Raw genomic sequence first — 27,908 nt, 5'->3', positions numbered from 1 at the left:
CAAATGGTCTTGAATACTGAAAGATATGCCAGCAAAATTAAAACTCTTTTACGAGTGTGTGTTTGTAGGGGATCACATGTAGCCAAAACTTTATTTAGGTACTTAAAGCACTTCTTACTTTAACTCAGCTGTAATACCCAAATGTATTTAAATAACAAGAACATGCCCATTTATCTCGCATGGACGGATGCTGTAGATGGAGCAGAGTTTGTGACTTCTCTAAAATGGTTGTGGCATGTTAACTTTCTCTCTGGTGGTTTCACTCCAAGTGGCGTATTATGCCAACCTTGTACATATCTAAGTCTCACAGAGCTTTCTAGTGTTACAGAAATCCTAAATATAATACATTTTTTCTTGATTCTGAGGAAAAAAATAAAGCTAAAATATCGATAGATATTTTCATTTGAAGCATCCTGCAGGTCTACACTGACATGCAAATGATGAAGACATTTGTATAACCAATTTTATGCATGATACAAACATGGTCTTAAGGCTTCCCTGAGTGACATGAAAAATCTAAGGCTAAGGTCCTAATACATCACTGAATCATTATTGCTAATCCTACAGTAGTTTTTCCTACTGAGGTGGCTTTTTTTTTCATATTGATGACAAAAACAAGCTCTAAGGGAAGGCAGATATAGTTTAAGCAATGTGCATTTTTTGTTACTATAAGTATACACGTTAATATGAAATGTGATTATTGTAGCAATTATAGCAATTATTATTTTTATCCTTGCATTTCAAGACTTTATTTTTTCCCTGCAGTGTGTGGAGGACTTCTGAAAAACGCTCAGTCTACAATCTTTTAACATGATTTTATTTATTTATTTATTTATTTATTTATGATAACCAAAATGCAGACAGGGACACACATTTTGTTTTATCCCACTAGAGGGCCCATGACAAGGGCTGAAAATATCATTCCTTCCTTCTCCAGAGACACCACACATACTTGTGGTGTCTTTGACTTATCTTCTTTCCCGCACACACACCCTGTGTGTGTAGCTCTCTGCCTTAACACCCTGGAATTGTTTTCATTTTATTATCCTTTTCCCAACAGGCACCAAAAATCTGTCAAAAGTTTGTTACGCAACAGCCTGATCCAAGCTAGTGGCCTGGCATGGAAGATTCTGTACCCCATCAGTCAATTCTATGGCCATTACATGCAACTATCTTTTTTTTCCTGTATTTAAACTATAAACATTATTATAGGAAAGATTGTTGAACTCACGGATCATTAGACTTGGGGATGAGTGTGCCAAGCTCCTTGATTCGGTAATTAATATTATACCTTCTTCTTCTCTCGACTGTTAAAAAGAAACAGTTATTATTTCTATGGTGAAATATTCTTGCAGAAAGTCAACATACTTTGTTATAATTAGTTAAAAACAAGTCAGTCAATGTACATAAAATTTCCTGAAAAAGAAATCCCAACATGATCTCTTACCTGCCTCTGACATACTCTTGAGACAAACTCCGTGATTAGTAACTCTGCATCCTACCCTGTATGTAGGTTTCCCCCGATTTAAAACTAGACTCTCAGAGAGTGAAATAGTCTCACATACTTTAAACGTGAGTTTAATTTCTCCTGGTTTATGCATCCTTCCTCCACTGTGCTGCCATACAAGAGTTTTCAGCTTTTATTGGGGGTTTCAGCATTCATTGAGGGATGAATTCATTCATTCAACAGGGATGCAGGGCAACTCATACAATATTTCACATTTTGTCAAAACTCCTGCTACAGACCATGGTTAACAGCTTTTTATCTATCTACTTTTCTCAGCATTGTAAACCATGGAGAGGAGTTAACAGCAACCATCTCTCTTCACTGAGACAGAGGAAGACTGTGTCCCAGAAACACTCCATCCCCAGCATATCTGTTTTCTTTGATGATGGACAGCACAACCATACTTAAAATAACTTTCAAAACACTCAACAAAATGAAGAAAAAGTCATTAAATTCAATAAATAAATGTATTCTTCTTCCAAGACAAATTATGTATGGTATCTTGCTTTATTTGCAGCTTAGTTAGAAAGATAAAAAGAGAGATAAGCCTCTTAAAATTAGTTTCCCATCTCTGTGTTCTCAGTCCACTTTCTCAGTGCTGTATGGGTATCCAGACGAGTGTGCACAAAGGGCCTGTCACCTTTCTGCCTCCATTTGACTAATTTAGAGAGAGTTCTCCTCTTCTTTCTCACCAGTTTTTCTACAGCTACATATACAGGCAGAAATCTCACATTTATCAGTGGCACAAAGGACATCTTATCACTTAGAGGGATTTTTTTGTACATAATGGTGACACAGAAAGTATAAGCATTTTACCCTTAATTTCCTGTGTGTTTGTTTTTTAAATAGTAACAGTAATAGTAATGGTTTAAACTCTTGGTATTACAAGAAGAAGTGGCTCCATTTCTTAGATCTAAATTGTTTTTCAGGGTTTCATTGAGAACCTAACATGTCAAAAGGAAAGCTTTTCTATAAGACGTATAAGAACGTTTCTGTAAAATATGGACCTTAATTCAACCTGGAACATGAATGTTTGCATAATTCTCATAAGGTTCCAAAACCTGACTTTTCAGACCATCTCTAAAAAACACAGTACCATTAAATAGTAAATAACACTAACAAAACCATCTTGGGTAATGCATTAATATGCCCAAGGCATCACACAGACCTGTCTCCAGAGAGACTTTGAGCTCTGAAATATACACCTGGAGCCAAACCAGAAAAGATGATGATCTCAGAGAGCTCCCGTCCCCTCGAAAAAAAAATAAAAAAATTAAAAAATAAAAAAAACAACAGTGGAGGCATCCCTAATGTATGCTTGCACCTATCTTGCCTGTCTTTCCTCTTCTTCCCCTTCTTACAGCTCTGGACAACTCATACCCACCTCCTTTCCTCGTCCAGCAAAAACTCCGTATTCCTGCCCAAATAAGACAGGCAGCAGCTACTGTGACACTTCCAAGAAAATGAGCTAGCAACAAATGCAAAAATCTACATGGCTTGTTTGTGATCCACAAAAACATACATACAGAAACAAGGATTCCTTCTGGAGAGTCTCAGTAGCAGAAAGATGCCAGCATGTTGTAAATGTGGACATATACAGGTACATGCAAGTAAATTCGTAACTCTAAGATCACTGGAATAGCCAGAGAACAAAGTTAAAAATAGTGGTTATTAACTAATTATGAATTTAGGCTTACATTCACAAATTATTTCTGCTGGAAGAAATGAAAAGGAGAGATGGAAAATGAAATCGTTTCATTCAATGCTTTTCAAAGAGAATGCTTCAGATTTTTTGCTTTAAATTATTCTCCAGAGTGAAAAATTGCCTAATGTTACAGGCAATCTTCTTTCAGCAATAAAAATGTTTTTATCTATTCTGGATAAACCAAAATGTTGTTTATTTTTATGTGTTTAATATTTAAACACTGAACTATAAATTTCACTATGTTCTAAGCATAAACTACAGAAGACTTTTCCTTTGAAACTGAAACATCTATTATCTATGCACTACTGTACTGAGCTCCATAAAGGAAACAGGAGTCCACCCCAGCCTACAGAGGTCAGAGGGTGTGTGTATCAGAGAAGTCAGAGCACTGTGTGTCTTGTTCAGTTCTGCCCCAATCTCCTGTGACGTACAATTTCCATAGCTTTAAGTGCTTAACCACTGTTTGTAAATGGTTGTGGAGGGATGTTTTCTGTGTTTTTTTTTCTTTTTTTCCTTTTTTTTTTTCTTTTTCTTTCAATTGACTGTAGAGAGATATGGTCTCTCACTTGGATGCTTCAGTAAGTAAGGAGTGAGGAGTCTGGATCATCATTGTTTTGTTGTTTGGTTGGCTGATTTTTTATTTATTTATTTTGACTCCTTTACTGTCTATTTTGTACTGTAATTCTTAAAGACATCAAGTAAAATGGAATAGTGCAAGATATATAGAGAAATGTAGACTCAAAACGTAATAGCAGGAGATGATATGGAAAGAAATTAAAAATATGTAAGGTATTTTAAAAGAAAAAAGTAAAAGACAAATTTGGTTCAGAGGAGAAAGCTATGTGGTTGGCTGTGTTTACAGACTGAGTTCAATCTGATTACCCTGCCAAGACACAGAAAACGAGCAGAGACATGGCAGCTAATGTATATTAGTTCTGTATTCCATTTAACAAGATGGAAGATGAACATATACTTACTGAGATTGTGGTTATCCTTTTTTTGTCTCTCCTTGGCCATTGCTCTTGTATCTGCTTCTGACAGAAAGTAACATTTATTACAACAGTCCTGAAGTTACAATTTCAGCTTTCCTATCACCATTTCAAAATAGCCTCTTTTCACACAGACACACACACACACACAAAAGACTTCTAGTCATTTTACTTTATTAGTCTTTTTATTATTAAACAAGATCATAAGCAAATCTACATTCTACCAGTACTAAATTTTTGAGCAAGTCTGGCAGGTTACTTAAGATATTTATTATTGCACATTTTTTATTTAAGAATATAGAAATATTATGGAGGAGTATTTTTCTCCAATTTGCTGTAGTTTACAACAGGAAAAAACAATACACTAATGTGAATATGGATTTGTATATCCCATAATGCAAGAGTTAATCAGATTTCTAAGATATTCATTTTGAACAAACTCACTGTTTCCTCTGGGTGACACTAATAAACTGTACATGGTTGTTAGCATTCTTTGGATTAATTGAATATAACTTTTAAAGTTGTTAATCCACTAATATAGATTTACCTTGAATAGCTTTATTGTAAGCTTTTAAAAGAACCATTTGTTCCACCCTGGAACAAATTTAATGGATGATAATTTATTTATACCATTGATCAGGAGCCAACATGTGGAAGAATCCACTGTTTTCTAAAATAATTAGGTTTATTAGAAGCATGATGTTCATAAAAATCACAGGGCAAACATTGTTTCGCAATTGCTAAAGAGGAGAACAGAAAGAAAACATTTCTTCATGGTCTTTGTTCTTTTCCTTAAATGAAACTACATACTGCAAAATTCTCAGGAAATGAATTATTATGGAGATTTATTTCATGAGTAATTTTTGTTCAACTTTTAAGGGAAACATCATAACTTCTTAAATTATAAAATGCTGAAATCTGAGAGTTCTTTTACCTGTGAGTTCCCTTTTTACTGGTAGATTAGCTGGGCAAGAAGCATTTGTGAGACCCATATTAGCTGGTGTCATTCCCTGGTCACTGTTATATATATCCAAAATGCTGCTAGATAGCTTAAGGGGGAGGGGGAGGAAAGGAGAAGAAGAAAGAGAAAACAAAACAAAACAATTAGAATAAGTTAAAAGACATAAAAGATTAAAAAAAATACATAAATACAAAAGAAAAATAAGTTTCTTGAATATGAGACTGATGTTCTTTAGAAGCAGCTATATATGTGTCTAAAGGGAAACTTAGTCCTTAAGTAATATTAAGTAATGTCAAAAGTGAAAGATCAAAGTGTGCCATTGTTCTACAAGCAGATTTCCAAGTGAAATTTCTACAAGTTTTAGCTGCAGAGTAATGGAAGGATATGGCCCATGGTGTCTGTTTTTGAATTACTTCTATGCCATATTTTCAAATAACAGGATTAGCACAAGTGCATTTGAAACAAAAGTTAGGTTGAAAGTAAAAGTAACCTTGCTGATTTTGACCTATTACGTAATGATTCTATGGATTCCAGATTATTACCCAAATATTATTTTTACTTTTTAAATTATTAAAGTTTAGTAATGAACAGTTTGGACTCAGTTTCTATGACCATATAACAATCCTTTCATTGCTGATTATTGTCTTATATATTGCTGTATGTTCATGTGAAAATAGAGTCCAAGTCCATATTCACACATGCAAGAAAAAAAAAAAAAAAAAAAAAAAGAATGTAAAGCAGCTAAGCAACTTTTTTTCCTTTTTTTTTTTTCCTTTTTTTTGTTTTCATTCTATGATGCACATAAAGTTTGTGCAGACTGTTTTGTTGTTTTCTTTTGAGGCCAATATAAAATGACTCAGAAATCTAGTTCAAAACCTGGTCTTGAATGCCTTCAGGGATAAAGCATTCACAGCTTCTCTGGGCAACCTGCTTCAGTGCTTCACCAGCCTCTGAGTGAAAAATTTCCTCCTAAAATCTAATTTAAATCTCTCTTTTAGTTCATAACAATTCTCCCCTGTCCTATCACTATCTGCCTGTGTAAAAAGTTGCTCTCCGTCTTTTATATAAGCCCTCTCTAAGTATTGAAAGGCTTCAGAGAGGTCTCCCTGAAGCCTTCTATTCTCCAGACTGAACAACCCAAACTCCTTCCACCTAATAGGAGAGGTGCTCCAGCCCTTTGATCATCTTTGTGCCCCTCCACTGCATGTGTTCTAAAATATCCACATCCTCCTTCTTCTACTGGAGGCCCCAGACCTGGATGCAGCACTCCAAGTGGGGCCTCACAAGGACAGAGTAGAGGGGGACAATCACATCCCTCGACTGGCTGGCCAATCCTCTGTTGTTGCAGCCCAGGATGCAGCTGGCCTTTTGGTCTGCAAGCACACACTGCTGGTTCATACAAAGCCTTTCCTCCACCAAAACCCCCAAGTCCCTCTTCGCAGGGCTGCTCTCAATGAGTTCTTCAGCCAGCCTATGCTCATGTCTGGGATTGCACTAAGCCTGGTGCAGCACCTTGCACTTGGCCTTGTTGAACCTCATTAGGTTCATGTGGGCCCACTGCTCAAGCTTGTCCAGGTCCCTTTGGATGGCATCCCTCCCTTCTGTGTATCAACTGCACTACTCAGCTTGGCATCATCTTCAGATTTGCTGAGGGTGCACTTGATCTCACTGTCTGTGTCACTGATAAAGATATTAAACAGCATCGGTTCCAGAACAGATTCCTGAGGGACACCATTCATCATCGGCCTCCACCTGGAACGTTTTGAATGGAGACACTTTCCCAATGATTTTTTTAGTGTGAAATTATCCCATGGCAGTTCTTACAACATTTTTATATTAAGTCTGAAATTGTAAATAAACTTTTTTTTTTAGTAATAATTTTCCTAATTATCTAAGAGTCTAGTTTGTATTAAATTCTCCTAATAACCCACAATACAATGAAGCATTCAGGATTCTTTTTAAATACATATAAATAACATGCTCATTTTCCAATAAATTTGTAGGAGTCTATTACTTAAGAGAACTAAGGATTCTTAAATACCATTAGAAATCGAAACACCAAGTCAGTTTTGAAAGTCTGATTAAATATTTGATCTCTCAATGAAAATACTTTTTAAAAGAATGTTTGGAATTCAGATGAGTATTACTCAGGAACAAGCTATGTTTAATATGCAGGATTTGAAAGCTAAGCTTAACATTTCCATGTTAAGTACCTTTGTTTCATTCCTGAGAGGTAAACTGACAAGTATTACAGCATTCACTGCAGCTTTAACATTAGATTTTCTTTGTTTCAATGACAGTATAACTATATTACAAAAGTAAACTCATATTAGCTTTAGACACACATTTAAAGACTACCTACACTAATGTAAATGAATTTGGCTTATTGAAATAATATGAAAACAGAAATTTCATATTTAGTACTGATATAAAAAAATGAGAGTCAATGTGACTCCTACACTGATTTCAGCGGACTTTGAATAAGACTATTATAGGGGTTGGGCTAGTGTTGTGAAATGCTAGGAAATGGTAACCACTGAAAATAAGATAATCTCATAAAAAATCTAACAAATGAGAAATTCATATGTATCATATATGTTGTATTTTACATAGTTCGCAGTTGTGTACATGAGTTCAATATTTTGCATGCCACTTGTGGTAAATTTTCTAAGTTACAAGATTATCAAAACCATTAGTGGAAAAATCAGAACTGTAAACCACAGATTGACACAAAACACTTGAGATACATCAATGAGTGCTTCTAATTTTCCATCACAAAGTCATCTGTATGATCTAAGTATAGTTAAATATCTATAGTCTATTCATAACAGCATGAATTTAATTGACAAGGCCCAAATTGAAGAGAAAAGGTTAGGAACAGCCAACTGGCTGGTAATTAAAAAACAATACCAAGACATCTGAAAGTTCAGAAGTGTGTGAGGATTCAAAAGAGGCTCTCTGGTGACAACTAGGGTGAGTAAACTCAGAGCCACAGGTAGATGTTTCAGCTCAATTAGATCACACAGCTGATGAAGGTAATGTCATCTAACTCAGCTGACTTTGTATGGAGTTATATAAATTTATCTGATTCTTTCTATCAGCAGAACTGCTACAGTGTCATCCCACAGTGCCAGGGCTTTAAGCAAATATCTGTCTGTTATCTATGTCTGGCTGCATTCATTAATGCTTTCATCGAGCAGCAGAAGGCATGTAATATTTCCCAAAATATACCATATGAACTTTGTTTCACACAGTCTACAGCATTTTTCCCCTCATCATTTGGCAATTTTTATCAGTCATTAGGAAAACAGAGTCATAACCTAATGCAGAGATGATAAAAATGAAACCAAAACTCAAGTCATTCATCTACTGATGTCAACAATCCTATAACCTCAGTAATTAGAATGATTCACATATGTTAATCACATGTCAATCACTAGGAGTTTTAAAATCAGCTTTCTGTCAGGCCATTAAAGAGAAACTTTGATCTAATGTTGTCTAACCTTAATAAATTGTTATCCAGAACTTAGACATCAGAGAATAAACATATTCAAGAGCACTGCCACAGAAATCCTACAAAATGCTCACTCATTCACCTCCTTGAAAGTGCTAATTTCTGTGTTGCGGAATCCATCTTTCTGACTGAAACATACACAGGTGTGAAAAATAGGACCATTTTTAATAACCCCTAGGTAAGTAACTCCTGGGGAATAGAGAATTTTATGTTCAATCCTACTTAAGTCTATTACTCTCTCAACCAATGCACTGAACAATTGGATAGCAGAATAAACAGCTTACTCATCTGACCGCAGAAAGGAGACATGGAAAAAAGGTTCTTTCCTTCATAACTACATCCCATCCAGACACAGATTTCCTGTCGACCTTCAGTGTAGATGATTCTGTTCAGTACAAAAGCAGTTGTGCCAATCTCACTATCAACTGCCACTTAGTAGAAATCTCAAATACAATATAATGACTGTTATGATGGTTAAGTGTCTTTGTGAATAAATCCGCTAGTGACCTCCCTTTGACACACTGTCTTCATCTTCAGTTAGCCAGCACAACATATTCACATTCACAGTAGGGTAAAGTGGGTATAAAGCACCCAGTAAATTAGACTATGTAGTTATGATCACATTGCTCCAATAGAAATCTTATGCCCCTCTGGGGCCTTCAACTAAGAAAAACAGACGTGTAAGACTGGGTCCGGAGGAGATTCAAATTTCCCAATGAATTCTTATTTCCAAAATCACATAAGAACAACAGAGCAAAACAGACTGGATCTTTCCTGACAAATATTCACATTGATGATTATGGGAGAATTTTAAAAATACAAAGTCAAAAACATATCATTTTTGATTTTTGTTGCAACTCTCTGCCTGAATTTGCGCTAAATTGATATTCACCCTGGAAAATCCTTGCTACTGTTACAGAATATCAAGAAAAAACTTAAAATAGAAATTAGTCAATTTTGATACAACATTAAAAAAAAAATTGTTTGGTTATGCACTGGAGCTCCATACACCATAATGTAAATTATTTCTTACAACGCCATATAAGTAGATTATTTTTTGTCAGCACTGAGGCTTCAAATAGCTTCCAAATCTAACTTACAAGACAAATATATACATTGACATAATTTTATCCAAAAAAAAGTACAAAAAAGTACTAAATTATAAATCATTTGCAATGGCATAATTATATAGTATGTATATAATGGTGATCTTACAATTATAGAGCACTGTCAAATCTGATGAATCCCAAAGCACTTTAAAGCTGCACCTGATTACACTGCATCAAAAGTATGTTCTTGTTTCAGTTTAGAGATGTGGAAACACAGATATTCGGGTATGAAAATGTGTAAGTCCCAGGAAATTATCTATTTATCCTGCAGGTGCCAAGAGCCACACTAGTTCACAGCTGTGATGTTCTGAGAAGTCCTGGTAAGTCACATCATTTTCAACCTTTGCACTGATGATACATATATTTGTGTGTGTATGTCTCAGAATTTAGATGCAAGGGGTGAACACAGACATATTAAAAATAGCAGTATATAATTACTCATTTTTCCTGCTTCTAAAATGCAGCCAGCTTTGGACAAAAGAGTAACAACCTTTAACACAGCAAATGATTTAGTGGGAATAACCAGTGACAATGTGGTACAGGAAGAGAATAATACTATATCTAATTAAAACTGCAAGGAGAATTAAAGAAAGCAGACTGTAATTACCGAAGTTAGCATTTGGCAAGGACGTTGGGGTTAACGTTCTTCCTTTTGTATAAAGTGTCATGGGATCTTCAACGCCTGTGTACAAAGACTGGAACATAAGAATTTCCACTCATGGGGCTCAGTCCTGTAAGATGCTCAACTTTGGAGCTTAAACCAATTATAAAGGCAAACTTCAGCTGAAGTACCTGAGCGACTGCCTGGCTTGAGCTCAGCAGAACCTCACAAGAACCTGAGACCTTGTGGTTACTGGCAATGTCTAAGACAAGTACTATAAAGGCCTCATCTAAAGGAGCTTGTTATTCTTGGATCTAAACTGCCATGCAGGCAGGACTGTGTGTTAAATATTAATACTGAGGGTTCGCTACCTGCGTGGTTGGCTGCCAATGAACAACAGCGATCACAATTTGCAATCTTTAATATGCTTTATTTATTTGTTTGTTTGTTTGGAGGGAGGGAGGGAGGGAAACATTACTAATCCAGGAAAACTGTTTTTTCATGAAGGGGAATACAGAGGAATACTATGGTATTTCAAATCCCATAGCATGGCCTGTATTGCTAAGTATCATTTAATTTCAAGGAAGAATTAAATAGAATATGATAAAACATATCTATAAGGGTTACCTGTGCCCATTCACCTGTAGTCCCAACACAGCACCATGTCACAACAGTGTTCACTTACATCATCATATACTATTTAAGTATTTGTTCATTTTGGCTAATTTTTGCATGATGTGTTTGTATTACAGCAACATGCAAGTCCGTAAGAATCTATCACAGTCAATATTGCACAGATAGAAAATAACAAATGAACCCTGTTCCAAAGGCAAATAGATTTTTCTTAATTTAAAAACTCTGCTGAATGTGGTAATGTTCAGTCTAGACACAGAGACCCTGGGCTAGAAAGTGTCCAGGACATTGGGTTGAATTATCATAACATCACATAAACCAACTTTTCATAAACCAACCATACTCTGTCTTAAAATCAGTTAGGTTTCCTGTCTCCATTATTTTGATTTGGAGTGTGTTCCAGAAGTTGAGTGATTACAGATTGCTGTTAAAAAGCTTTATCTCCATTTCCAGACAAATATTATTTCATTTTTGTGTTCCTTTAACTTAGGTAATTAATTGTTTAACTTCCCTGTGTGAGTGGCCATAGATCCTATAAACCTTTGTTTTGTTAAACTGATCAAGCCATGCTTCTTTAGCTAGATTTCCCATACTATGATTTGTCCTAACAGTCCTCTCTACCTTTCCTGCTTCGAATAAGTCTTTCTGAAAGGTGTACACTTATATTTGTCTACAGTATTCTAAAAGTTTTCTACTCAGTGAATTCCACAGTGGATATTCCCCTGTGTCTCTGGAAATCTCTCTCTTCTCTCTCTTGATGTATTCTAAGATCATACTTATCTCTCCCCACCCCCCCCCCCCCCCGCCCCTTTTTTTTCCAGTCTCATCATTTTGATGGCTTATAGTCATCCTGTAAGCAACTAATATAATCAGATCTTTCTCTGTCATATCCAGCTAATGAACTCTCAGCTTACTGCAGACATTCCCGTTATTAGTATTTAAATGAATGACCTTGCACTCAGTCCTGTTACATTGCTTCCATTTATACTATTTTGTCATCTCAGTCATTTAGCTATTCCTCTACGATATCCCGACCCTCCTTTGTATTAGTAATGCTTTCTATTTTTGCTACTTCAGTGAATTTCATCAGCAAAACCATGTATTTTTCTACCAGAGTCATTAACAAAATTATTAAATACACAGAAGCTCAAGACTGATTCTTGGAGCACTTCATTAATATGTTTTAACAAAATCTGTGTCATCTTTCTAGCCTAAACCTAAACCTGAAAACAATCCTGCTCAGTTTCCTTTCTTTACAATCTGTATTGCATTTTACTAATAGTCATTCATAGAAAGCAGGATACAAAAACACTAAATCCTGAATATGCAAGGCTAGCTAGAAAGGATAATTCCAGTAGCAAACAGATACATCCAAAAGGATGTCACTAGTCATGGAAATGATGCAGGTACGTACATTTTTAATGAGCAGATACCTTTCATGTTCTAGTTACCTAAAATGGCTAATTCTTGGGATAGCAAGGGCTTTTCACCAATGTTATCTGGACTGTCCTGACAGGTCAGATCAATTCATCAGCTAGCCTGATTTCTCTTGAGGGATCTGGGAGCAGTAAGCAGGATGGACTGTCTAGTTTGTGGAAGCTCATTTCTAGGTACCACTTCTCCCATAGTCTTCTCAGTTCTCCATGGTCATGTAAAGGTCATAAAGACCAGGTATATGATCAGAGGGCTTAAAGATGCCCCCAGAAAAGAAAGAGGTCACGAACCTGACTGCCTCTACCTGAGATTTTCATTCTGCCCATGTCAGAAGAGCCCATGGAAAACAGGGCAAGTGGAAAGCAAACTGCAGGAATTGTCTTGCTAGCAGAAACATCCTTAAGTTACCTTTTTTTCTAGGGTTAATAACTGCAGACATGCAACATGATGAGTGTGCCTACATGCTGCATGCCTATATATCTTGCAGTAACAGAAATAGGGTATACGTCCAGAGAAGCTGATGTATACAATACAGACAGTTCAGAAAACCATTGGCCCTACTAGACCTGGTCACATTGCCTGTACTGCATGTACAGACTTGGCAATCTCTAGGAACAGGGAAGCAAAGTACATGCTACCTTACTTGTCACAAGAAGCTACATATCTGCCTAACTTTAAAGCTTGGGTATTGTATCTGAAAAAAAAAGGTCTTTTTGTGCTTGATAAAAAATAATACTTGCTCAGACTGCATCTAGATTAAAGTGTTCACATGTGAAATATTACTACAATACTTTATACATGCCCACCCCTAAATATATCCTGCTTAAATCATGTTATCATTGGAACCTAATTGATAGCATCACTTCAAAGAACAGTTTTGTAAAATGAGGCTATTTCTTCTTAGATGTAAAACATATGTTAGCACCCATTCATCTTTCTCAGTGTGGTCCTTGCTTATTCATTTTAATTAAAAAATCAAAGCAGAGATTTTACACAGATTTTATACTAATTTCATATGCATCCCAAATGTACAAATCTAAATTTGGAACAGTGTCCACATTTCATTTTACATACCAAGTAAAATTCAGTTTGTGCACAATTTATGTTACTGGGATACAAAACATAAAAAGACATATTTCTTGTCAGTCTTGACCTGTTTAGTCATAATACACAAACTCAAATATTGTTAATTTTTTGAAGTCCACAGATGAACTTCACAATGTGCACTGAATTTGGCCAAAGAGTGAATTGATCAATAAATGTACAATAACCCAGTCATTACAACTCTATTTTCTGAACAGTAGTATCTGGTATAACAAGTGTTTCTAATTTTCAACGATGGGAAAACTGGGGCAATTCTTCCATTTTCAATGTGTGTTTTAGTGAATTGTGACTTTTCTTCTAATTCAAAAGCATTACAGACAAGAGGAATGATCTTCTGGTTCAATAAAAGCCCTGTACTCAGAATACTGGAGTTCAACCCCTTGTTTTTCAGCTTCTAGGTTGCTTGAAGAAAGGCGAACAGCAACTGTGATATCTTTTTTTTTTTTTCCTGAAAAGATGTGTTTACATTGTAAACTATCAAAAATTTTGTAACATATTTAGTCTAGAACAAGAAGATTCCTCGACAGCTAAATGTTTTAGGTCCTTTTTCAATTGAAATACAAAATGTTTATGACATATTTGAAAATAGATAGTCTTCAGGAACAACTACTATCCAAATTTTTCTGTTCCTATTTTTATTATCTAAAAAGAACAGCAGAAAAGCAAATTCATCCCTTTTCAGGCTTGTTTTTGTTAGAACAAATTGTATCTCCTTCTATATTTATCTTTAACGTGGTTCGTAATTGCACACTCCTCAACCAGATACTTAATGTTCAGATATATTACATATTATATATTATGTATGAAAACTGGCTCATTTTTTATCTTCAAATAATGATCATCAAGCTGCTTCATTATTCATCAGAGAAAAATGAACTCTGTTCATTTTCCCAGTTACAGTACTTTCCTGCCCTGATCATATACATAGAAGTACATTGTCTAGATAAATGTCTGGTCAAATATGACCAAGCAAAAGAATTTACTGGAGAATCAGCCTTTTACTGTAGAGTTCTGTTCTTTCAGTTATCATCTCTTAATGATACGTTTTTATCTGTTCTTGTCTCTTCTGGTTACAAACCTAAATTAACAGACAAGGACGAAAAGTGAAGTGGTGGTGTGACATGTCATCAGCCAACTGACATCTGGAAATAAGACACTACAGGAGTACTGTCCCACTAATCTCCAGGGTCTGAAACCCCAAAATGACAGTGATAACACTGTTAGTTTTTTACTAAGATTATTTCACTAGTAACACCAGCTAATGCCCTACTTCCTGGTTCCTTGCAACTTCTTCCATTTCTCTGGCCACCATCTATAAATGCACATACCAAATCATTCAAAGTCTTCCTCTGGAAACAAAGAATGGCACAAAAACATCAGAAAAAAAATGAGGCTGAGGGACAAGTGAAAACTAAATTTTTTATGGGATGTGAATACTGGCCACTTTCTCTTGAGTATCGAAGCAAAGATTTCTATTACCAGTATTTATATTACATACTTTATATGTATCTTACATTTCACAGAATCATATCACAGAAGTATAGAAAGGCTCGGATTGGAAGGGACCTTAAAGATCATCTAACTCTAACCCTCCTGCCATAGGCAGGGATGCCACCCACTAGATCAGGTTAGCCAAGGCCCCATACAACCTGGCCTTGAACACCTCCAGGCATGGGGCATCCAAAGCTTCTCTTGGAAACCTATTCCAGTGCCTCACTACCCTTACAGTGAAGTTTCCTTCTAATGTCTAGTCTAAATCTATCCTCTCTTAGTTTAAGGCCATTCCCCCTTATCCTGTCATTACCTACCCAAGTAAAGAGTCCTTCTCCATCTTTTTTATAAGACCCCTTTAATTGCCACTAAAAAAGGCCACAATGAAGTCATCCAGGAGCCTTCTGAACCTCCAGACAGAACATCCCCAGCTCTCTCAGCCTTTCCCAGTATAAGAGGTGCTCCAGCCCTTTGATCATCTTTGTAGCCCTCCACTGGATTTGCTCTAACAGCCCCATATCTTTCTTGTGCTGGTGACTCCAGACCTGGATGCAGCACTCCAAGTGAGGCCTCATAAGGGCAGAGCAGAAGGGGGCAACCACCTCCCTCGACCTGCTGGCCACTCTTCTGTTGATGCAGCCCAGGATGCAGTTGGCCTTCTGGGCTGCAAGCACACACTGCCGGCTCATGTTGAGCTTTTTGTCCACCAGAACCCCTAAGTCCTTCTCTGCAGGGCTGCTCTCAGTGAGTTATTCTCCCAGTCTGTATGATCCAGGTGCAGCACCTTGCACCTATATATTTCTTTATATATCTTTTATATATATGTAAGATATATATATATATTTCACATATAATCTAAGTATCTGAGTACTGCATAGTAAGGTATTTAATGACTTCTATGATCTATTGTTTTCAATGTGTGATCATATAACATGCAGTTTTGTTTTATTTGGCATTCCTTCCTGTAGTGACTGATTTCAAATACATTCACAAGTAATTAATTATAGTGTAAATATAAATGCACACTAAACTACTTTTTACTGCTACTTTATATTACTACTATAAACTACTATATATAGTAGTATATGGAAGGCCTTGGCAGACAGAGAAGGAGGTGCTAAGAAAAGCAACCATATCTTTCAGTTTATTTCTCAAAAAGACCCTTCAAGAAATCTGTGTTTTCTACAAATTAGTTTTAGCTTGCAGTAAGAAGCTTGCCTGTGCCTGGAGAACAAAGCAGCCACTATTGTTGTCTCTGAGCCCACGAGACTTTTATATAATCTATGTAAATGCCATTCAAAGAAATTCATCAAGTATAGTGTGAGAAGCAGCCATACTCTATGCAATACAGACTCAAAGGAGCTTAACATAGCCTTAGAGAAGTAGAGACTATGTGGCATGTGATAAAGACTTCAGTTTCTGTGTTACTATATACAGACAAGAACTCCTGAGACATGCAGCAGTGGCTCGATTGTCAGGGCTTTGGGAGAAGATGGAATTTGCCTGATGGCCTCAAAGAGCAGGAAAAACATATTACCCGTCAGCAAAAGCAAACTACAATATGACAACACACATTCAAAATTCTTTCCATTGTCCACCAGTTCAGGATCTCCTAACTGCTAATTCTTGAATTCTTAGACACTATGATTTCTTGAGGGAATTGGGTTTACCTACAGTGAAGAATCTCTGTTTTTATAGTTTTAATATGTATCTGTTATTTTCCTGTCCCCAAGGGCTGGGAATACAACTCAGTACAGATATCTACAGTGTGAACATGAGTATTTGAGTCAGTTCTTTAGATTCCCCTCATATTTAAGGAGGGAAACAGATGCTTCAGTGCAGCTCATTTCATACTAAATGTTAAACCTAAAATCGGTGAGACAAATCACAGGCTACAGTTGCCTCTTTATAATATATACAGACCAAAATAAATAAATAAATAAATAAATAAATAAAAATTGAAGAGTTCTGCTGCAGATGAGGAAGCTAAATGTGAGTAGTCTATTAGGTGTGATAAATTCAACTCTATTTGTTGGACTACCAGTTAATACTGAGCTGAGGTTCATCAAATGTAGATAAAGAATTTTGGGTGTTTTTTTTGTTTGTCTATTTTGTTTTAAGAGTAACAGATCCTGTTTCTGTTTTTGCATTTCTGTGATAAAATATCACTAGCATGTTTCCTTGGGCCCAGCTAGCTCCATCAATGAAGGAACTAATAAACTGATATTGATATAGAAGTTAGTACAATGCATTAAAATTTGTTTGTGGGTTGTTTCCAATATGCAGAGCTTGCAAAGACTTTCAGATATATGCAGTTTATCTAAAAGATCAGGTTATGATATCAAGGCATATTCTTAATAAAAATAAATGCTATGAGCATATTAGGAGAAATATAAACCTGTTTTATCCATCCCTTTCTCTTATCCCTATACAACATGTTTAGCGTTCCAAATGAAGACCATAATTCAGTTTACCATTGTAAGAAGTACTTATATACAATAAATTGAATATTTAAGAATAATACTTCTCTTTATGCCTACTTACATTTATGAAAGAGAAAAGCAAAGAGGAAAAAAAATAGTCTTTTTCAGCTCCAGAATACAGTTCTGAGTTGTCAGTTTGTGCATTTCATTGCTCAGCTCTGCAGCTCAAAGACACAATTCCCTATCTGGTTCCTTTATACAACTGAAGAAAGGCAAAGAAATTATTTGCTCACCAGTTTTATGTTCGAGGAGTCTATTATTTCCACAATAGCTACAGACTGGTCTTTCTCCTTCATTTTTCTTCTTTGAACTTGTAAACGATACCAGGAGTGCTAGACAGAAGCTTATATATGAAGGTGAACTTTGATTCTTCCTTGGACTTTAAGACTAATCTAGTGTAGAATGTGATTGACAAAGCATTTTCATTGATGTTATGCAGCTTTTCAAGTTACCCAACCTAAGCAAATGAGGTTGTTAATGTTTACTCTGGCCCTTTCTCTAAAACGGTTTTGAACTTCAGCAGATTTTATAAACTTATAACAATTGTCAAATGGCATCCCCTAAATTAAAAAATAGAATCATAGAATATCCCACGTTGGAAGGGACCAACAAGGATCATCGAGTCCAACTCCTGAAATACTCGTGATTGTGCAGCATAGGGCTGCCTAGATCAGCAATGCTATATACACCTCCAAAGTAAAACTGATTTTATTTCATGATTGAATAATACCAGCAATTACTGAATAATTTGGAGGATACTCGCTTGAATTTCTATTTTCTGCATGATTTCTGAGAATGAGACAGACAGTTTTGGTAATCCATACAAATGGTAGCCATCAGTATTTGACAAATAATTAATACAGATACAAATTATTAATGCCATGATAAGAAACTGTGACCTCAAAGACCTTGTAATGGAAGTGAGATCCTGCAGACAGACTCCGTTGTACTTTTATCAAAAAATAGTGTCTCCATAAAATCAACTGCAGAGTTAACACATTTAATGAGAATCTTATACTGGCTGTAGTTAACCAAATCATAAAAATTGGAGAAAGAAAACATCCAAATTATTCTGTCCTGATCTAACCTCTAGCCAATGCCTGTACAATCCAAGATTTTTTTCAAATGTCAAAGGAGTTGACAAAAAGCAAGTGAGCCACAGGACAATTGAGAATTTTCTCCGTAAGCTGTTTTCCTGCAAGAGTAACAGAAGTGGAGCAATCTCAACTGACTTGACTCCAAAGCAGACAGGAAGCAGACCACAGCTCCCAGTCTTAGTGAAAGAGTGCACTGTGAATGTACAAAATGAAGTAGTGCAAATGGAGACACAAAATCTTGCAGGACCTTTCAAGAGATGTCCTTTCACAAGCATAGCACTGTGCTCCCCACTGTGTCGTCACTCCCTGAGTATGCTGCCTCAGCCCTGCCATCTAACAGCTAGGGAAAAAAAAATGTCTTTCAGGATGCCCAAGTGCTTTTGCTTCCCCTCTCAGTCAGTGAATCCTCAGTTATGGGTGGACAAATACAAAAGCAGAAAGTGAGTTAGGGAAGCAGCGATGGGGCCACATGTTCACAAGCACAGGCCTGGGAATGGAAGGTGAATCCCTGACAGATGGCTGATCACGTAAGGCTGAGCTTAACTTTATCTCTGCTTTCCTCTGAATGACACAAAAGCTTTTTAATGATTTAACGAGAGGGCCCCTTTATCTTATAGACTGCCACTTGAGTTCTTGGAAAGGGGGCAAAGTAGATGTGGAAGCTGGGAAGAATCTGGTTACAGACAAACTGTAACTGCCCCTGCTATTGCTGTGCAAAACAGAGAACTTTATGGTACAGAGAAACAGAGTATCTGTCTTTGGTTCAGATTTGTGTGGAGATGGCTCAACAAATGAACAAACCACGATGAGCAGTTCATTCTTTCTTTCTACCCTTAATCAAAACCAGAAGTACCAGATAAGCCAGAGGCCTCAAATCTGTGCAGTTCTTTATTTCTTCCCACATTACCCAACAAGATGACTAGCCATGGGATCTGTGGCATCTGCTGTCCTTTAACTGTTCTAATCATAACAAATAATAATAAGCTTTTATCCAATATAATATTATGTAATATAGTCTAAGTATCCAATAATTAAACCAAGTTTCAACTGAGGTACAATATTATTTCATTAAAATCAAACAAACAAAAATAACATTTTTTTTTAATTCTTTTTCCACTGTATAAATATCACATACATCAAGTCAGATTCCAAGGAGAACTGAAGAAATTTGGTTAAATTCACAGATAGACAAAGTTCCCAGCAACAGATTCATTGCTTGTGACAGCTCTAAATCTCCAAAGTGATGTGAACCTCAAACCACCAATGAAACCATAACTGTTTCAATACATAGTTAGAGCAGGACTTGTTGGAGCAATTAGTGCTGTTTCAAATCTTTAAATATTCCTATTAAAATAAAGTTTAAAAAAATAATAATATTTTGCAGATGTTTTTAAAGTAACTTTAAAGCTATTTGTTTCAGCCTTGTTTAAAACTACCAAGGCTATTCTATTCCCTGAGTGAGAATAATTCTTCAAATCACACCTGGGGTGCATTTATTCATATATAGAAATATTTTTTGTGCTTCCCATTGGTTAGGAACTGCTGCTTTCAGGAAACACTTCTGCTGGTAAGCTCATTCAGGTGGACACAATTAGCGAAGAAAACATTTCTTAAATATTATGAATAAATCAAGACAGAAGCATTGTTCCCAACTTTATTTAGTACTGGACATGGAAAAAAAAATTATAATGAAAAGGTTTTCCTTTTTCTCCCAAGCAATCTGAAAGGAGCTGTTCCATCTTGTTTAGCTATTCAAAACCTACTACTCCAGCAACAGTAAGCCCACTTGATTCAACAGATCACTAGCTGGGTCATTATTATCTGAAGGCCTGTTTTATGGTAGTGTTCTGCCTCAAACAGTACTCTCCACTATTCCTTCATTCTCACCACCAGCCACGTAATTGCTACAGAGCCTCTTTCCTTTCAAGAATACTTCTGAAAGGTCTTGTTTTCTTGAGTATCAGAACAAAAGGCAACTTAGAATCCTCGGATATGCTCACAGAATTAAATTATTTTACGTCCTGTCCCACCCAGCGCTGTGTGGGAGAAGCTTGCGTCTTTCATAACACTAGTATCTTCTCATCTTATTCTCATCTCAAACCAGTAAATCTCCCAATGCCTTCAATGTAAGTTTTATTGGACTCCTTGTCAAATAGAGGACATTATCTCAGTAGCTGTACTGTGATTATCTGGGATACATCAATTATTTCTGAAAGAAACTGCTGGTAAAATGCCAAACTTTTTCATAGAGATGACTGTTGTGCTTGCTAAATTACTGGGTTTTCTGGTGAGTTCCAGGGTTGTGTACACATATTAGCAAAACAAAACAGCATTTAGTAACAAGAAAAGGTTTCACTGGGTCACACACTGTCAAATTGAACACTGCAAAGCACAGAGATCCTATTTTTCAACTCTACTTTTTTTCTGGCTCTCTGAACTGTGACTAATGTTCTCCATATCTCCCTTGATACAGTATGTTTCTTACACTTCCCTTCTTCAGATATTAAAAGAGATGTAAACCACAGCTTTTTAGAACTTTCTCTACATTTTCAATGATGATGTCATATTTACTTTATATTAACAGACCTGCAGCTGAAATGTAGATACATTTCATATGTTCTGAGCATTTGAAGTTAATAAACTTTAAATTCACTACAGAATGTTGAAGATACTGTGAGGATTTTGAATGCAAATGAGATTGATAAAAATGAAAAATGTTTACTTTTCAAATGTCTGTCACCATAGCAGATATACATAATATTATTTACTTTCTAAAACTCGCTCATATATTCTTTGCTTCATTTCAAATGGAAACTTTCCAGTGATGTCTATGAGGTTAGGAAGATACCTGTCATTCCTAATATAATACTAAGGACAGGAATGGATTTCTTATAATTAAATATGTTGCTGTAAACAATTTCATAAGACTAAATTATTGTAACAAGGAAAATGACTATCATTTGGCTGTGTTCACTTTCATTTTCAAGTTTTCTTCATAGAATCATAGAATCAAAGAATAGATTGGGTTGGAAGGAACCCTAAAGCTCATCTAGATCCAACGTCCCTGCCATGGGCAGTGACACCTCCCACCAGACCAGGTTGCTCAAAGCCCCATCCAGCCTGGCCTTGAATGCCTCCAGGGATGGGGCATCCCCAGCTTCTCTAGGCAACCTGTTCCAGTGCCTCACCACCCTCTTGAGTAAAGAATTTCCTCCTTATATCTAATCTAAATCTACCCTCTTTTAGTTTAAAACTGTTACACCTTCCCAGCTTTCCTGTAGCCTCCTTTAGATAGTGGAAGGCCACTATAAGGTCTCCCCAGACTTTTTCTTCTCCAGGCTGAACAACCCCAACTCCCTCAGCCTGTCTTCACAGGAGATTCTTTATTAAATTCTGTATATTTTCAGCAGAGAAAATACAATTTTGCTTCCCACTTAAAGTTGTACTAAATGTTGTTATACAGCTTTATTACTCTTTAACTATCCTCTCCATTCTGAACAAACAATTTTTATCAAGTAATAGATCATAAGAGTAGCTACAATCTGATTTAGCTATGTTTTCTGGACAATGATATAACTGGGTTTACAAGTACTTTCGGAAGAATTAAGATCTCTTGCATACAGGAAGGACCTGATCTTGTCTTGTAACTCAACTTCTAAAAGTAATTTTAAAAGGTAAGTTTATAGCAGTAGGGTAAAGTTAGGAGAAAGAGAATCCAGCCAGAGTACTCCCTGTTTTGAACAGGAAATTCTTAAGTTGCTGTGCAAAAACAGAGTTTTATGAAATTATGAGTTTGGGGCCAAACACAATAAAAGCAAGAGAAACTGCTCTTTGGAAGCTATAATTTTAATAAGAGATGGAGGGATGTTCTTATTTTCACTTCTCTGGTTCTACTAATACATGACTGTAATTTATTAATTCAGGGTCAGACAATGAGTCTCTGAGCAATTACTCACATGAGTGGTCTCATAGAATTCAATGTCCTCATTTAATGTGCCATTAAAATGGTACATGGGTGCATCTAACTAAAGCAAACATCAGTTCATAGCAACACGTGCTGTGTAACACCGTGAAGTCCTTAATCTCAAGCACTGTCTACTGAGAAAAATGAGAAAAACAAATGGCTTCGTGAATTCGTCTGGGTCAAGCTAAGAGATTTCTGAAAAGGGAAAGGGAAAGGGAAAGGGAAAGGGAAAGGGAAAGGGAAAGGGAAAGGGAAAGGGAAAGGGAAAGGGAAAGGGAAAGGGAAAGGGAAAGGGAAAGGGAAAGGGAAAGGGAAAGGGAAAGGGAAAGGGAAAGGGAAAGGGAAAGGGAAAGGGAAAGGGAAAGGGAAAGGGAAAGGGAAAGGGAAAGGGAAGGGAAGGGAAGGGAAGGGAAGGGAAGGGAAGGGAAGGGAAGGGAAGGGAAGGGAAGGGAAGGGAAGGGAAGGGAAGGGAAGGGAAGGGAAGGGAAGGGAAGGGAAGGGAAGGGAAGGGAAGGGAAGGGAAGGGAAGGGAAGGGAAGGGAAGGGAAGGGAAGGGAAGGGAAGGGAAGGGAAGGGAAAGGAAAGGAAAGGAAAGGAATGGAAAGGAAAGGAAAGGAAAGGAAAGGAAAGGAAAGGAAAGGAAAGGAAAGGAAAGGAAAGGAAAGGAAAGGAAAGGAAAGGAAAGGAAAGGAAAGGAAAGGAAAGGAAAGGAAAGGAAAGGAAAGGAAAGAAAAGAAAAGAAAAGAAAAGAAAAGAAAAGAAAAGAAAAGAAAAGAAAAGAAAAGAAAAGAAAAGAAAAGAAAAGAAAAGAAAAGAAAAGAAAAGAAAAGAAAAGAAAAGAAGCCTTACTGTATTCAGAAAACCAACAGACTCAGATTTTTTTCACAATTTTGGACAGACTGTTTCACACCACTTGTACTAATCTCAGACAATACTAAAGTGTTGTACTGCAAAAGTGCACATTGAAAAAGAGAAAACAGAAGAGGCAGAGACATTGCTTGATTCCTCCCACACTGGCACAGTTTGCATGCACTGGTTAAGGCAGGCTTCATTTTGCCACATCATTATAGAGAGATATTTGGAAACACACAATATTCTCCGGTTTACCTAGCAGCCTGGTAATTTCCTCAGCACAAACAGAAATGTAAATATCCTTACCTGACCCACAGACATTGCAAGAGTCTAAATCTTTGCAAGTAAGGTATGACTTAGACCTAAAAGTCATTACATCTTTCCTTGCTCTTCAAGAATAGGGTATTCAACATATTTCATGGGGATATGTCCTTCATGGATGAAGATAAAGGCTAATGAGGCTGAAATTAGCATAGATTAACATCATCCAGTTTTAAAAGGTGTTGAGGGAGTGCAAGTCCAATACAAAACCCATCACCGTCCCATGGTACAACACCTGAAAGGATCCTTCCCTGTCCCACGTTAATTTCAACCAAAATATTAATTCACTCCCCAAGGAGCATTTCTTTGCTATGTTCTGTACTGAGATATGTATAAATCAGACTGACTGACTGTATTAGCTCTGTAACTGGCATACAAATGCCAGGTATTCATGGAACCATTAATTGCCATTAATATTTGATTGTGTAGTTGGCAACACAGAGATGTAGAGATCTCATCTCCTAATGTATTCTTTGTAGACAGTGATGCTCTGTAGCCAGAAAAAGATGTTCCTCCAGTGGGTGATTAAGTGCAAGCACCTGACTCGGTATTCTGAAATGAACTTTGTAGATTATCAAAGCCTATGAAAATCCTGCTTTCACCAGGGAGAAGTTTGTCTTTACCAGTATTCCTTCTAGGACAAAATCTTGGAAAAAGGTTCCCAAGATAAATCTAGATTGAGAGAAAAGGACATCCCTTCTATAGAGTGTATTGCATTACATTTTTTGATAGATGTTACTTCCCCAATAATAATGAGCGTTTTGTGTCCAGAAAAGGTCCATCTTTCCTCTTTAAATGTGTAACATATATGAAAATTTAAGTAGACATCGTCAATCCTCTGTCACTCTTTTACAAAAAAGAGGTTATGAAATTATAACACTTTGTCAGGATTATTCCTATAAAGCATTTCATCTGAAAGGTGATATTTCTGACTTTTTTTCTTAAATTATTCAACATTAGTGCAATATGCCTCTATGAAAGCCAACAAATAGAACCCACCTTGGTTCAATACAAGACACTGAAGAAAATACTTTACTCTAGATACTACCACATAGCCAAGCTTTGAATTTTTTAGACAAGGTAGAAGGATCTTTAAGCAGGACTTTAAAAGCCTTCTAGGGTCCAGGGAATCAGCATATCCATACTCCTGCACGTGTATTAGTCCCTGTAAAAGGCTATGCACTGGAGCTGGTGGACGCTAAAACCACAAATATTTAATTAGCTATTCAGACCATATTAAATAGCTGTGTCGCACCACACGGAAACATTTCCCTGTAATGTTTCTTCACAAAAAGACAAATAACTGAAGAGAAATTAGAATAATTCTCTGATAGCACTGCTTTAGCCTCTGAAGTGTAATGTGCAATCTAATCACTCAGTGAAATTCTCTATTATAAATAGCAAGACCAAATTCCACAAAATACTTACAGTTCTTTGCATTAATAGAGGAGTTTCAGAGCAACCTATCCCTTCATCATTAAAACTTGATTCCATATTGATTATGTCTTCAATAACCTCTTCCATCTAGTAAAATAATATTTTAAGACCAATCATTATTAGTATTAGTGAAGACAATATTATTCTGAAAATACAGAGGAAATAATCATATTTATTGCTTCAATAAAACTGAATTTTAGAAGTTCATATCTTAAAATTCAAATAATTCAAGTACCTTTACATAACATTCACAATTTTTACTTCTTGAAAACAGTTTTGTGGTTTAGTGTTTACTTCTTTCCTCCCAACCACCAATCCATTCCACTTTCTTAACCCCGTATTGCAACACCAAGATCAGATGACAGGAGCACATTGCTAAGCTGTAACTACGATCTGTCACCTTCATCAAATGTCTTATATCCACAGTGTATTTTTCCAGTGGTGCATGAAGACTGAAAGGAACCTGTGGTTCTGCAAGAGCATGAGTCACTCAACATTTGGTACCACACACTGCTCTCAGGATTCAGCAGGCAGAGGTTTGTGTTGTGATTGGCAGTGTGCTGGATACTTCTCCAGCCAGCCTTCTAGTTCCACTTTTGTTCAAGTCTGAATCTAAAACTGCTTAAGAAGATGAGGTAGCTAATTAGCTATTTGAGGTAAAACAGTAAATACTTTGCAGACATATAGACGTATACAGATTTGGACAAGGCACAGGATGAGTTTTCAATAATTTTGGTCTGGTTCCCTTTAAAAAGTAACTATGAAGGAACGCCCATAATGAACCTGTCACAGTTAACTTTGCTGTCTGCCAGAGCAGTTCACTCGTGCTCCGAGGGCTTTCAAGCAGGGTTCAGGAGCGGTCTGAAGAGCTGTAGCTGAAGGAAATAGAGGAAGCTTTATGCAATGACTGGAAATGTCGGTACAAAGCACAAGCCAGGACCACTCATAGGCCAGGGACCTTTAAATACATTTATATTTTAGGCCAAATGGCACAGCACAGCTGATATGCCCAGTCCTCTCCCCCTCCAAAAGCCAGGCATGTGCTGTCCCATGAGTTATGCGCAGGCTTATGTAGGAAAATGCAGTCTGGGCCAAAGGAACACCAGGGAATGTCAGCAATTATGCAATATGATGACTCCTTCCCAGTACACCAACCTGTGCGTTGGGACTCTATTATTTACCAGTATACCCATAGCTTTCACTGAACCACAGGATGCATCTGTACTAGGAAATCACACTGTGCCAGAAATCTTCCTGAGGCTCTGGGATGGGATTATTCAGATTACTTGAATGATCCCTACAGGGATTTGGGCTTGTGCCAACAATCACCCTCTCAATCACAAACAGGCATATTTCAAGAGGAACAGCAGGTGTTTTACAAGCAGCTGTCTTGCTCTAGAGGATAAAAGTTGTACTAGTGGAGGAAATGGTCGTTCTTGGTCAGATATGCAAGGTACTTAAGAATGGTTCCAGCACGCTGCAATTGCCAGAACAGAGGTGACCACAGAGACCACCACAAAGGTCATCTTAAACGATCTTTGTAGAGTAGTGACTCCAATAATCCATAAACCTGACAGAAAATGTCAGTTGCCAATGCAGAAGAAATAGAGGGGCCCCAAATGAGCATTCAGACAAGCATTGGTTTTAATTTTTTCAGTTCCTTATGCTTAGCTGCATAGCATACGAGTGTGCTCAGATAGATTGCAATGTATTTGTAAACTTTTCTGTTAGTGCTCAAGATATGATACGGCACCTCCACTTTTTATTTCCGTAGGAATTCCCCTTTTACCCAACAAGCACTATCTCTTGAAATCTATTGAAGTATTAAAGGCCATAATGATCTACATCTCGCACTGGCACTCTACAACAGCTGTATCTTTATTAAATCGATGGTGGCATTAAAGTCAGGAGATCTATGCCAATTTACCCAAGATAACCCATATATAAATATATCAGCTAACTGAAAAATGAATGAGTGATTCTTTAAAGTAATCGGTATATGTTTGTTATACAGCTAGGATAATACTTTTAGACTGAAATAACTCTCTCAAGAAAAAAAAAAAAAGTTTGCATTGCCAAGTACATATTCAAAAAAAGTACAGCAATGTATGCCACAAAGATAAAAAGATAGAATGGTACATTTAAACTGGCAGAAATTTAGAAGCCTGATCATGCAATAAGCTGTTCACACAGCATTCAAGGGAATTGCTCATATAGTCTGAAAGGATTCAGGGCACATGTGTTGCAGCTGAAGGCCCCATGAAGGTAAAGAAAGTCATCTCTTGCCCACAATGTATACAAGATATGTCTTGCAACATTTTCTCAGCAGTAAGCAATGCCCAGTTCCCCAATCTTTTTGCCAGCCCTGCCCTACCGCATTTTCATGTTCTCCTCCAAGGGCCAGCAGCTTGGTAATAGGGCTCTCTGGTGTGCCAATATCACTGACGGGAGGCATGTGTCCGTTCCTTAAAATGGAGGTCACTCCTGCAGGCTGGATTGTGTGGGAGTGAGACAGGGAGAGGGTCTGGCTGGACAGCTTGGTGTCAAGGGTCAGATACTGCTTCACCTGGTGCCTCTGGCTTTGCTGGATATGGTATCTAGACTGATTTTCCAAGTGTGTTTGTACCTGGGGAGAAATGGAAATGATTGCTAAAGTTTCAAGCTGTTCGTACCACCATTTGCCAATATGCTCCCTCGGTGAACTTT

At 36.9% G+C, this 27,908-nt stretch overlaps 1 protein-coding gene across 1 annotated transcript in view; it reads right to left on the bottom strand.

The window, feature by feature from the left end:
* The window catches only part of TFEC (transcription factor EC), a 162,400-nt gene that overhangs the window by 11,271 nt on the left and 123,221 nt on the right, over window positions 1–27,908 (bottom strand). The window contains exons 3-7 of the mRNA XM_035544335.1: window positions 27,577–27,904; window positions 25,194–25,289; window positions 5,136–5,250; window positions 4,190–4,243; window positions 1,232–1,307 (exon numbers count right to left, since the gene is read on the bottom strand). Of these exons, the coding sequence (XP_035400228.1) occupies window positions 1,232–1,307; window positions 4,190–4,243; window positions 5,136–5,250; window positions 25,194–25,289; window positions 27,577–27,904 (669 nt within the window). The remainder of the gene's footprint in view (window positions 1–1,231; window positions 1,308–4,189; window positions 4,244–5,135; window positions 5,251–25,193; window positions 25,290–27,576; window positions 27,905–27,908) is intronic.

This window comes from Cygnus atratus, chromosome 1, assembly GCF_013377495.2.
Source record: "Cygnus atratus isolate AKBS03 ecotype Queensland, Australia chromosome 1, CAtr_DNAZoo_HiC_assembly, whole genome shotgun sequence".
In the NCBI taxonomy this organism is placed as follows: domain Eukaryota; kingdom Metazoa; phylum Chordata; class Aves; order Anseriformes; family Anatidae; genus Cygnus; species Cygnus atratus.
Note: the sequence above shows the minus strand (reverse complement) of the source record. Positions and strands in the feature narration are given on the sequence as shown.